At 49.3% G+C, this 13,145-nt stretch overlaps 1 protein-coding gene across 1 annotated transcript in view; it reads left to right on the forward strand.

The window, feature by feature from the left end:
• The window catches only part of LOC8036409 (dynein heavy chain, cytoplasmic), a 167,826-nt gene that overhangs the window by 34,907 nt on the left and 119,774 nt on the right, over positions 1 to 13,145 (forward strand). Inside the window, exons 16-20 of the mRNA XM_029983821.4 lie at positions 440 to 619; positions 7,045 to 7,365; positions 8,202 to 8,437; positions 11,563 to 11,635; positions 11,718 to 11,828. Coding sequence (XP_029839681.2) covers positions 440 to 619; positions 7,045 to 7,365; positions 8,202 to 8,437; positions 11,563 to 11,635; positions 11,718 to 11,828 — 921 coding nt within the window. The remainder of the gene's footprint in view (positions 1 to 439; positions 620 to 7,044; positions 7,366 to 8,201; positions 8,438 to 11,562; positions 11,636 to 11,717; positions 11,829 to 13,145) is intronic.

Here is a 13,145-nt window from a genome sequence, read left to right on the forward strand (position 1 = left end):
GAGATGGGTCGCGAATAGTGCGTCAACGAGATCTACGTACGGCGCTGGACAGAGTGTGCGGTCCAAGGTGGGTTCACCGGTGCGCCGCAGCCGCTCGATGTCGTCATCGAAACCGAGGTTGGCGTGAAATTCTACAGAAGAAACAGTTAACGCGAACCCCGAAAAGTCTGGCCGGCTCCAAAGAGGAACTCTGTTGATGCCGACAGGACTCGAGTGCCGAGGATACCGTAGGTTATGACGACCGAGACTAAAATAAAGGTGCTAGAGACCACTGTTTATGATCTCAAGTACATCCATTTTTCGATGCTCACCCAAAACTATTTTGCTTCTATCCGTGTATGGGGCCGCACCTAAATCTTAAAAAAAAAGAATGCTGCCATTACATGTGTTTGTAAGGTGTCGCACTAAACTCGTTCCTCATTGCCGCGTGTCGCTGCAGGTGGATGACTTGATGACGATAGAAGAGCAGATTGACGTGGACGTGCGGTCGCTGGAGACGTGCGCCTACAGCGCCACGACATTCGCCGATGTGCTGAACAAGATCCAGCGTGCAGTGGACGACCTGAGCCTGCACCAGTACTCCAACCTCCACCTGTGGGTCAGCAAGCTGGACGAGCAGGTCAGTGCCTTTCTCTCTCTCTCGGTGTCGGTTCCTCGCAAAGTCTTTTGTTGTTCGATACAGTCTTCTATGCGTCTGTTTACGCTGGTTCACACTTTTGCAACTGCCTACGACACAGGGCCCCTCTTGGGATCTCTTACGATGAGAGAACCGCCGACAGATTTTTTGGATGCCGATAATTCGGACTTGTTCGATATTTCGGACCTAAACGAGGAACCGTAATTTATATGATAGAAATAGTGCATATTCATGGCCCATGTTTTGGACAGCTTGAAGTCCGAAAGTTTGATTTTTTGGACATTATCGTTGTGAGCGATCAGCGGGAAACACCACTGAGAAGCCGCCATTTTAGATTGTGTTGACTGCACATGGATTGGCTTGGTTCGGCAGTGCTACTTGAGTACTGTTAAGTCCTACCTCTAGGTGACGCTAACGGCTTTTTTTTTTTCTCTAGCTGCGCGTCATGGTCATCATCGTTGCCATTTTGTTTTGTTCATTCGCCATTCTGTAGTCATGGACTTGCGCCTCTCGTCTCGATGAATTGCGTTTTCGGACTACGCTGGGCTTGGACGTCATGACCTCATCTGTTCTTCCGCTGTGGCGAAGTGTCGCTAAGAAGCGCACAAAGTACTCTGGCAGAACGCTAGAAAAGAAGGTAGCGATTCTCAAGCTAATAGAGAGTGGCCGAACGCGAGTGGAGGCGTAACCTGAAACAAGGCACTATCGACTTCGGTTTTAGCCTGCTTAGTAAAGGCAAGTTTTTAATGCGAAAGCATTAGCTGTCTCATGGAACGAGTTGAGGTCATCAGCTTTGAAACCACGCCAAACGGTTCTTAAATCCTTTTCAAAGTCAAGCCAGCTCCCATTCGCCGGCTAGCCATGGCACCGCTTCGGTCCCATAGGCTAGCGCGCGTCGATCAGGATCCCATTCGCCGGACACGCAGCGCCAGTTAAGCGCCAGTCAGCGCGCCAACACGCGTGTTCCCCTGCTTGTTCCCCTTCTCCAGGGATTACATTCGACATTCTTGTTCAGCTCGCTCGCACCTTTGCATTTAATTGCATTATAATAATAATGTACATGCTTTCGGATTCACAACTCGTAAAAAGTGCGAAGGTGTACCTCAATCTTTCTTAATATGCTGATTTTTTGGACTGCTCTATTATTTGGACATTTTTTGGTCCCTGAGAAGTCCGAAAAATCTGTCGGCGACTGTATTTCCCTTTTTTCTTCCATCATCCTTTCGGTTTTGGCTTGAAAATCTTTTGACAATGTTATGAACAACTATTTCTCATAGATCATACACTTGCACTTGCAAGTACTGCAAAACCTTCACTGTAGGTAAGTGCAGTTCCAGGGTCACCTTATATTGCGCCACAGTCTTATCTCATCTTAACAGGTTGCAAGAGCTCGGTCGTGGGCAAGCGCGAGTGCATGAACGGGTGTTTACTCCGCATAAAAGGTGGAGCAATCGAGGCAGTCGGAAGTTGCCGGAACATTTTGGAAATGCCTCTGGAATAGATCGCACTGTGTCGTTATCACTGTCATTTCGACGGCACAGGGACGTCGACTTGGGAAAGTTTTGTTACAAATGGGATGTTTTGTCAGCAGTACCTTCGAGAGAATTCTCTAGGCGAACCCTGTGTGTAGAAATGCCGCGTGATATGAATTTACCAGGAACAAAAAAAAAAAAAAAAGGGGTAAATATGGACAGCAATGGATCAAAATATAGACGGCCTGTTGACTTGATATGCATAGCTCGGGAAGTTACAACGGGTGTAGACGTCGAACCTCGTTCCTCCTCTGAAACTTTTTGTTCAGCTCTAATTAATTAATGCGTATTATTGGAGGCAGTCTGATCATTTTGTCCCAAACTATTGAGTCGTGCACATTTGTCCGAGCATTTTGGCCCTTGCTCTAACAGGGGAAAAAATTTAGTTGCTATACAATATTGGAGGAGCAGACTGAGTTCCTTGAAAACGGAGGTTGCATTTGATTTGACAACCTTTAAAACTATACCCGTTTTCACTTCAAGAACCGTAGTAAAACAAGTCCAGCTCCTCGTATAGCATTACTAATTGCCCCCTTTATGTGGATAAGTAAGATAAAGTAAAAACTCATTAATTCGGATCTCATGGGACCGGCAAAAATGTCCGAATTATCCGAAAGTCGAAATATCGAAAGGACAAAGAAAGCTGCTCAAAAACGTTTCCCTGTGATATACCTTTATTTTGAGAAGAAATCTGTTATTACCGCCTGCTTTCTGGACGACACTTGGGCGGAGACGGCAACTTTCCTTAGCGCGGTCGAGTGCTTTACCGCACTCGCACTGTCGGAGCTGCGCATCCCGTGCGCTGACGGTGTAGCACAGCACGCCTCTTCTAGTTTCGGGCGCACCACCTTCCAAGGCCGCTTTCTTTTTGCGTTGAACTTCTCGCTCTCGAAAGCCTGTAGGATATCGGACACAATTTTTACGTACGTGGCCAAAGTGCTTCTCTTGACGTCGCAACTTTCCATCACTTGTCGAGAGACGCCGCCCTCCAAGGCCCTCAGTATTTCCACTTTCATCGCTAAATTCTTAGCCTAGTACAGCTGCAACGGAAAACGAGTAGCACAACCGACCAGTAACCGGAGCGGTGAAATCGCGACACCCGGCGCTATTTTTCCCGAGCGCCGATAGCGAGAGTGCCAGTCACTTTGCATTTTTCAATGCGGGGGTGGCCGGCGAAAAATTGAGGGATAGGATAGTTGTTAAAATGGCGGGCTTTAGGATCCCCGCGTTGAGGCATAAAACGTGACTGTCACTCTCGCTATTGGCACGCTCGGGAACAATAGCCCCGCGTGTCACGATTTTTCCATTCCGGTTGTCGGTCACTTGTGCTACCCTTTTTCCGTTGCAGCAATGCTTCTGCCGCTTCCGTGCCAGGAGAGTAACGCGCTGATGCACGGCGATCCAGAGCAAAACTGGTGCGAAACACTGAGAACCAAAAGAGCGAAGAACCATGGGAAAACCGGAAAAGTCACGTGCGCACTTCGGATGGATAGCGGTCATACCTTTAAGAACAGACGGTAGCTAGCGTCACCTGCCGAATTCGTCCGAATTAACCATAGTGCGCCGCTTTCCCTCCGAATTAATGAGCGTTTGCTGCCATTGACTAATACAGTTAAACCTCGATGTAACGAAGTCGGTAAAATTCGCAATTTACTTCGTTACATTGAAATTTCGCTAAATCGAAATTTGGCTTTAGCATGCAAAAAAAATTCCGAGACATTTTACGGGTATGAAAACTCACCGAAAATGACAATTATTTAGGGGCAAAGTAGTCCGCGAGTTTTGCTTGCGCCTTGTCCGACATAAAGCCCCTGTCCGACAGTAGCAGCGGCGTCATACAGCGTTCGAGCGCCCAGAGCGCTTGCACGGCATCTTGCTGCCCATGCGACGCCGTGTACCTCCTCAGTTCGTCCATTCCGTCGAGCACTTCCCGAGTGCTCGTGATCTCGGCAGTTTCTTCAGGATGGCGTCCAAAAATCCAAAACGTTTGCTTTCACATCCAAAGAAAGAACTTTACGTTTCCCTATGGCAGCAAGCACGTGAGTGAACCGCCCGGTTGAAAAATAAAGCTGTTTAGTTTAGACCACGGTGTAGTTTAGGTTTAGGCGGTGCCAATGTTTCCAACCTACACAGCACTCTTGACCGCACAGTTTACTTGCCCCCTTGCGCCCACAGTGTGCTTGCGCCTTTGCTTTACATCACGCTCGCAAGACGATAATCGGTCTTCTCGGTCTTCTCCTAGATGGCACTGCCCGTGCGGTCGCGCCATCACGTCGCTCCCCCGCTGAAGTTTTCTCCCGCGCTACCCGCGGTACAGTGGACTATGATGATCATAGTCCACTGGGATGATCAGTGAATGTCAGTGGTGATGCTGTTATGCCGTGTAAACTTTTTGCTCGGCATTTTCTGGCCAGCCCCGCGGAATCCGCTTTGCCCCACGCCTCGCCGGCACTACCGGCGCCGCATCCTCGGGCAGCCTAGGAACGTTAGAAGGTCTGTCCCCGTGAAGTAACCTATCAAGCGCTCGCGTTTGCGCATAATTTTTTTTTTAACCACAATTTTTTTGCGAAGTTGTTTTTTAGTGTCTATTTATTTATTGCCTTCTATGGCAATGGCGCTTCGTTATATTGAAATAGCAGCAAAATAGACTTTGTTATATAGAGACTAAAAATACATGGAGTCTATGGGCAAGAAATTATGAAAAATAAAATACTTCGTTAAATCGAGGATTTCGTTACATTGAAGTTCGTTATATCGAGGTTCGACTGTACATACGTTTGACGGGACCGGATCCGCAGTTCAAATTATCCGAATTTCCGAATTAGCGGGGGTTGAATTAACAAGGTTTTACTGTATATGCGGGTGAATTTTAGATTATAAATATGATTTCTTACCAAGGCGTACACCTTCCATTCGCCAAAGGCATAGCTTTTTCCTACAATAACCAAATCTCGTAAGAACAACCTCGTGGCGCGTATGAAAAATGCGCAAAAATTCCTTTTTTCTTGAAGGTGAAAACGGGTGTAGGACTTCTTCAGTTTTAGAGCGTAGCTCTTAGGCGCCCGTTTCTGGCTTGAGCAACATTGTTGTCAGTGTAACCACGCACTGCATTGTGGGACGTTTCACATAATGTTGTCACATGTCTTGTGAAGGTCACGACGGTCACGACCTTCAGTGACCTTCGTGACGTCACGAAGGTCACGACGAAAGTCATGACCTTCACAGTGACCTTCACGAGGCCTTCACGAGTGACCTTCGTGACGTCACGAAAATCACTCGTGAAGGCCTTGACGAAGGTCACAAATGACGTCGCGAGTGACATTTCGAGGAAGGAGGAGGAGGAGGGGCATATACTCCTCTCCATACCCTCCCCTTCTCATCCTCAAAAGCTGCACTCTAATTGGGCATTACAGGGAATTGTAAACATCCTTCATTTCATTTTTTACGGCGGAGCTGTTAAGGGCTAGGTTCCCCAGGATCGTGTCCGGTATGTCGACACAAACCTACCTGGACAGTTACCGCCATCTATAAGCGACGGCGGCAAGCGCACAACCAGTTCGGTTGCCGCCGTCACTCATAGATGGCGCCAACCTTTCCAGCTATCATAGAAGAATGGATTGTTGGGCACGTTGGTGGAAATTCATCGTAGGAAACAGAGCAAAAAACAGACAACGGCAAAAAACAAGCACACGTAACGAGCGCAGCGCTCGTCACGAGTGTTACTTCGTCCTCGTCTGTTTTGCGCGCTGTTTCCTACGCTCTTATCAGTTTCGGTTTGGACTTAGGATGGGTCGGCCGCTCGCCCTTTTGGGGAAAGAAGACTGGCTGCGGAAGGAGTGGCGATGTACGCAGCAGCGCGAATGGGTCCGCAAACGCCGCAAAGCCGCCGTCGCCTCGACTTCCACTGTGTCGAGCGCTTCAGATTCCCTTGCCAAAGAAGAGCACATCGCTCGCCTGGAAAGCTTCTGCCGAGAACAGAACCAGCGATGTAAAGGGCGCCGGTGGGCCAATGCCACGGACGACGATCGTGCCACGGAGGCCAAGCGCAAGCGCGAGGCCCGGCGACGACTGCACTCCACGCCGGCTGAACAGTTCCCGGGCGCGACGGCGAGGTTCCGGAGGGAGTTCGCAGATTACCCATTTGGCATTGCGTGCGCCGTGTGCGACCGACTCTGGTTCACCAGAGACGTATCCACGATCGGCAGCGTGTCGGACGAGAAGCGGGAAATGGGCGCGTGCGGCGTTGCGGCAGTGTATCGAGTACAGCTCCGCTGCTCTTCCTTCTTCATGAGAGTGGAAAGGCTGAACGTTTTTATACTGTTTCCAGGGGCATGCCTGTATGCTCGTTTGTTGCTGGCAGCCATTACAGAGTTTGTGGTTTTTGGGCACCTGCTGACAGCCGGCTTAAATGGCACTTCTCTAATATGCATTCCGCGCCACCAAGATTACGGTTCTTTGGCAGGTGATAAGTAGGAGCTTGTTCCGAGCACGCACTGTGTACAGGGCTCTCAAAAGTGAATGCCATTATGGTGTAGGTTCTCAAACTTTTCTGTATTGGGGAATGGTGGCCGAGGAACAGCCTCCCTGTCTCGGCATTGAAGCGATGAGACTGGGTGGAAGCCTAGAGACTTGTAAAGAGTAAGGTACGCACCAGGAAGTTCTTTGTACTTTGCTATGCAGCACTGGATAGCTCAGACCTTCTAAAACAGTGCTTAATTTGGAATAAAGCTTCACTTAGAATGGTTGAGGTAATTTGGGATCCTGGAGAACTCTTGAAGGTACCCCGGGATAACTCCCCCGGGAAGACCCGCCAAGGATGACTCGAAGTGCCTAACCCCCCCCCCCCCCCGGGGTGCTTCCCTATTCCCCCCCCAGGTGGAAGCCAAGCTGGCAGGCCGTCTGGAGGCGGGGGTGCGTGCGTGGACCCTGGCCCTGGAGGGCCGTAAGGAGGGGGCCGAGTCGGAGGCGGACGCCTCGACCACCCCAGCCACGGCCTCAGCCCCGGGGGCCCCCGTGGCCCACCCGCTGGGGGGAGATCCCCAGATCCAGACCCTGGTGCACGAGGTGCGCATCACCAACCAGGTGATGTACCTGAGCCCCAGCACGGAGGAGGCCCGCTTCAGCCTCCTCGAGCAGCTCTTCGCCTGGGAGAACATCGTCCTCTCTCAGACCCGCATCCAGAGCACCCGCTACCAGGTGGGGTAACCCTCCCTGTGCTTCTTTACCAATTGTACTGTTACGTTTCCCGATCACGCTCCAAACAAGTCGCTCCTTGTCCCAGTTCCAACTATTGTCTCTGCACACGTCCTGCCATCCCCACACTCTTGTGCCTTTCTCTCTTCCTAATTCTTGCCCTTTCTTTTTTCTATCCCTATTGTCCTTAAAGTGTTCCCTACCCTTTTGTTAGAACCTTGCACTGCTTTGTTCTTCAACATTGTTCTGTTTGGCTTCGGTTTGTTTCGACGTAATGGTGTCTCTTTTTTTGTTCCCAGTTTCTTTTCCAGGTTTTTATTCTATTCAGGTTCCTCATGACTTTCCCTAGCTTTCTCCTTTTATTTGTTCTAGGCTCTTCCCCAATTTTCCCTAGCTTCTCACCTTCTGATTTCATTCATCCGATATTGGGCTTCATCCCGTCTCCGGTCTTACCGAATTTCTTCCCGTACTTTTGCGTCTGAGCTACGACTAGTTTCTTCCCCATTATTCCCTGCCCTTCCCCATTCTTTCCCGCTTTTCTGCTCCTGCCTTTCATTCCTCCCCCCCAGAAATGGGGCTTTGACCGCTTTTGCCCGCTGTTACTTTAGAGTTGCCATTGAGACGGGAACGGCAAGGAGGAGTCGTTTCGCCTCTGGCGCCAGCTTCAATAACTCGCGGGTGTCTCACAAACCTCGAGCGTGCACGCACAGCCGAGGCACGGCGGAAGGCAAGGAGCGTGTGTCAGAGGCCGGGTGTTGGAAAAAAGTGCCCCGCCATTCCCATCCTGCCGGAGACCGCGAAAGACGTCGTCCGACGTCCGCCCTTCTTCTGGGTCGCAGGTGGTGCTGGAGAGCCCGTCGTCCCAGACGTACCGCAACCTGCTGACGGTGATGCCCGACGGGGCCAACCTGCTGGAGCGCTGCTACGGAGCCATAGAGCAGACTGTGGAGCAGACGGAGCAGTATGTGGACGAGTGGCTGCGCTACCAGGCCCTCTGGGACCTGCAGCAGGACATGCTTTACTCCCGCCTCGGCAACGACATCGCCATGTGGATGAACACCCTCGTCGAGATCAAGTGAGCCGTCGTTTGCTTTCTGTCGTTTAAATGCACAATGCTTTTGGCATCGGTGCTTATCGTTAAGGGGGGACGCTGGCTAGAGATTTAACTTCCTAAACTACTCGAGTGACAGGAATGAAATTCGCAGGGGAGATTTAACGTCTTATGTAGGTGAATTGTGCAAACTTTCAGCTCTCTAGGACAGTGGTTCTCAAATGGGGTCTGCAGACCATTTGGGTTCCGCGGAGGCATTCTAGGGGTCCGCGAAGACCAGCCTCATCAGTCGAGCCCGGCGATAAAAAGTCTTTTCTCAGACCGAGAAGAAACATTCCAGTTTTTCGGGCGAGTTTTTTCGTGTATCTGTCAAAAAGAGAACTCTGCTGGACACAACCCTTAGTTATATTCATTTATTAAATGATAATACTTAACCTTACATTTCTCTTCCCCTGTCCACAAACAGGGTTTTCCATCATCTTCGCCGTTCCACAAGGGGTCCGCGAAACATCCATGTTTGAGAACCGCTGCTCTAGGACAACTTTACATACCTCCATAAGATGTGTCACTCTCTGTTAAGAAATCTATGATATGTAAATGAAGCTATTATAACACCATTTTGACTGCTTGAATATAAAGTATGGATCTGTAACTTCGGGCTATCTAGTTTTTATAACTAAAATGTAAATATTTCAGGAAGAGTTATTACCTCAAACCATGAGATGCATATCTGTCCTATGTCAATTTTCGAAAACTTAGTTTTTTATCACTGAGGACTTCAACTTAAAACAAAATAAAGTAGATAGCCCGATTCCTCACTAAATTTCAATTCAGAAACATCTTCATTGTGGTAACAGAATACTTTTACCTTCAAACAAGATTCCTTCGTACAAAATTTGCAGCAAAAAGTGAAACTAAGAAAAATGCATTCAAACATTGAACTCCTTACTTTTTTATTGCCTCACAATGTGTCGAAAATATTTTATATCAACGTAACTATTTGCCGTATTGTTATTGAATTTAGTGTAAGGGTGCATACGTAATTAGCTTCTTAAACCAAAAATTAAAAACGTGAAATTTAAGACTAAGTTTTTCCTTAAGGTCCGTTTGTATGCTCGCATTTGCTTACGACCGATTCCTCGCGACAAGAAAGGCACTGACTCGTTGGTGCCCTCTATAAGCTGACCCTGGAAGTAAATTTCGCTAAACTGAAGGTTGAACGGTATCTACGAGATCAAATGTGCCTGCTGTCTATAAGGAATGGTAGATTATAACAATGTCGGAAGTTTTTCGAGCCCAGAAGGAACGATGCGCGAAAGAAAAAGGAAAATGTGTGTAAATCACTTTCACGGTTACCCGATAGGTGGCGCCAGCGTTTTCTCTCGCCGTAAGAGATTCAAAGAGGTGTTAAGGCCCTCGGTCGTGAGTGATCGCAGTTGTGTGAACCGGCCTCTAGAGTACGAGATGCAGCCCGAGCAGAGTGGGGAGTTGCCAACTGCTCTCGCAGTGTGCGATCGCCGACTGTTTTTGGAGCGACGAATGCCTCCCATGTGTGCTCGACGGCAGCAGTGTGGACTACACATACTACAATGGCTTTAGCTCGCAGGATTTGCGTCGGACTTAGTTGCGCCCAATGGCAGCGGCGAGCGTGGCGGCGGGTCGAAGAGGGGGGATGCGTCAGATGCGACTGCAAAACGAGAGTGCCGGGCTCGGCGGCGAAGAGAAGCCAGTCGCCATTGTGCGGCGACCGACCAGAAATTTAAGCGTCGGTTGGTGGGCCATTTGTTGGGTGCAGCGTGAAACGTACGCGACCGACTGCTTTCAGGCGGAAGTGAGCAAAGGCATTCTGAAAGGAATGTCTTTGAAAAATGCTGGAGATGGCCATTGTTTTAATGCGATAGCTTTATGAGTGACACTTCGCAGATATTTCGTTCTCGTCGTCGACGCTGAGCGCGCACGAAAAATGGAAAAGCTTTTTTTTTTTTTACAACAGAGCTGTTAAGGGCTAGGTTCCCCGGGATCGTGTCCGGTATCAAACAAATGACACAAAACTCTGGACAGCTACCGCCACCTATGAGCGACGGCGGCAACCAGACAACCGGCTTGAAGGCCTCGCTCATAGATCTCGGCTACCTTTCCGGCCTTTCCACTCTGGTTTTCACCAGAGTGGAAAGGCTGAATTTCTCTAGGCGACGTCCTAGTTGTCGTCCTCGGGGTCGTCCTAGACGTTGTCCTTGAGGTTGTCCGAGAGGTCGTCTTAGAAGTATGTCATCCTTGAGGTCATCCTAGAAGTCATCCTTCAGGTCGTCCTAGAGGTCGTCCTAGACGTTGTCCTTGAGGTGGTCTGAGAGGTTGTCCTAGAAGTAATCCTTGAGGTCATCCTAGATGTCATCCTTCAGGTCGTCCTAGAGGTCCTAGAAATCGTCCTTTAGGTCATCCTAGAAGTCGTCCTTGAGGTCGTCCTAAAAGTCGTCCTAGACATCATCCCTGAGGTCGTCCTGGAAGTTGTCCTTGAGGTCGTCCTAGACATCGTCCTCTAGGTGTCGTCCAAGAAGTCGTTCTTGAGGTCGTTCCATCATAGTACAGCTTCGCTGGTCTTCCTTCTTCACCAGAGTGGAAAGGCTGAAAGTATTTCCTCTTTCCACGGGAAGAGGGAAGTCGGGACTCCGTCCACCGTGCCACAAGAAGCGAGCGAGGAGGGCAGCCCCGGCGTCCCGCCAAGAATTGCGTGACGAAGGGCGAATGGTCGTGTCGTGTGCTGGAAAGACTGGTCGAGCGGTGAGATTTCGCATTATGCGAAATCCCACCTTGGCAGTACTGAATTGCTACGCAGTACCCAGTTGCTACGGGTCACTGGTCGCAGTTGTCAGTGGCATCCGCAGACCACGACGGCTGTGAGAATTAACCATGTCGCACCTCCGTCCTCGGGTCCGTGACAGCACCATTCCACCCATATTGCGCGACCATGCTACAGCTATCACTTCCGTTTCTTCGCGCATTGTGAGCGAAAAATACAACTTTTTTATTTTGCTCATTCGTGACGACGTGTGCCGATACTTGACGAGCACACCCTAAGTCAGTCTTTCCAGTCTAATAACTCAAAAGCCACCTGTTCGGTGCGACGAACTGAGGGCATTCTTTCTCAACAGGAAATCGCGCACAACCTTCGACACCACCGACGTGCGTAAGAAAATCGGACCCATCATCATTGACTATGCCAAGGTGAGGGATGCTACCTGGTGAACCCTCAAGAAAAGTGGCTCGTTCGTCATGCTGGCGCCTTTCTTGGTGTCTCATCGCTCAGGTCCAGTCCAAGGTGACCCTCAAGTACGACTCCTGGCACAAGGAGGTCCTTGGCAAGTTTGGCCAGCTGCTTGGCAATGACATGGCCCAGTTCCACAACACTGTCTCCAAGGTCAGTCTTGTTCTACTGGTTGCGTGTTTACTGTTACCTTCAAAGCGGAATGCTTCTACGGGGTGGTTTTCGAGGCTAGAGCATCATGAAAAGTGGTTGTGAGAACATGATAATGCTGCCTGGTGTCTTTACATAAAATGTTTTGTCTCTCGCCAAGAATGAAACCCCCAGTCTTCTGACCCTGTAGTCGGATGCTGTATGCCTGTGCCAGTGGAGTGCCTCCATTTTGATTTTTAATGTGCCAGCAGAGCAACTTGGATGTGTCATTACAGCTGCTATCTACTCGTCTTCCCACTGAAGACTGAAAAGATTTTTCGCCCTAATGTCGGGAGGGATTACGTGATGTCACGGGATCATAGTTACGTGACCTTGTGACCACGGTAGGTGTCACGTGTTTTACCAGAGCCGCGTGATCACTTCATGGGTGGTCACACGAGTATGTGTGGCTTCAGGTGTTGTCATGGTCGCACGAGCCCATGTCTTTAGACGGCATCACGGTCACGTTAGCATGTGGTGAAACTTCACGTGGTGCAAGACCAAAATTGCTTCATGAGTAAGAAAGTTAAACGTACACTGACACCCCCCAAATTTTTTTTTTTTTTTTTCATTTTTTGCCAGGTGTTTTATTAGGGTGCCGGAGGACTACCCAATAAATATTTTGCAACAGAGTAGCGTATATTTTTAATAAAGCCAAAAAATGCAGCTGCTCAAAACCGAAACCTGCGCACGGAGGTCGAAGAAGTGGAGAGGAGAGAGTGAGCTGCGGAAGTCACGTGGCTACACCCGACCGTGCGCTTTTTTTTTTCCCCCTCTGCGTAGCAGACGACATGCGGTCGGCGTAGCGGGAACTGTTTGCCGTGCGATTCTTTTGCAGTTATGTTTGTTCCTCTCGCTGTTCTGTACTCCAAGATGAGTTGTTTTGTACATTGAGGAGTTGGAGATGAGTAGTGAGTGTTCGTGGTGAATTTCCGTGATCGGCTCCGAAAAGAATACACCCAAGATGTTGCGTGAAGAGCTGGCTCACATGTCCCGCGTCCGAAAAAAAAGTGGCATTGTGCGACAGTGTTTCCGAAAGATCATTGGGATCGGGACCAATGGCTGGCTGCAATTCCTGTAGAACACTTACGGGCACCTCGGAAAGCGGACGCTTCCCAATTTATATGCTCCTTGCATTTTGTGGAAAGTGATTACATTGAGTTTTCAGGTGTCAAAAAGGAAATACCATACCATTTAGTTCAGCGACGTTTCGTCCACAACATTTGTTTGTTTCTTCAGTGATAATTGTAAAAAAAAAGGAAAAGAAATGTGAACATTGCA

The sequence above is a fragment of the Ixodes scapularis genome, unplaced genomic scaffold (genome assembly GCF_016920785.2).
Source record: "Ixodes scapularis isolate PalLabHiFi unplaced genomic scaffold, ASM1692078v2 PGA_scaffold0__279_contigs__length_252992795, whole genome shotgun sequence".
Classification (NCBI taxonomy): domain Eukaryota; kingdom Metazoa; phylum Arthropoda; class Arachnida; order Ixodida; family Ixodidae; genus Ixodes; species Ixodes scapularis.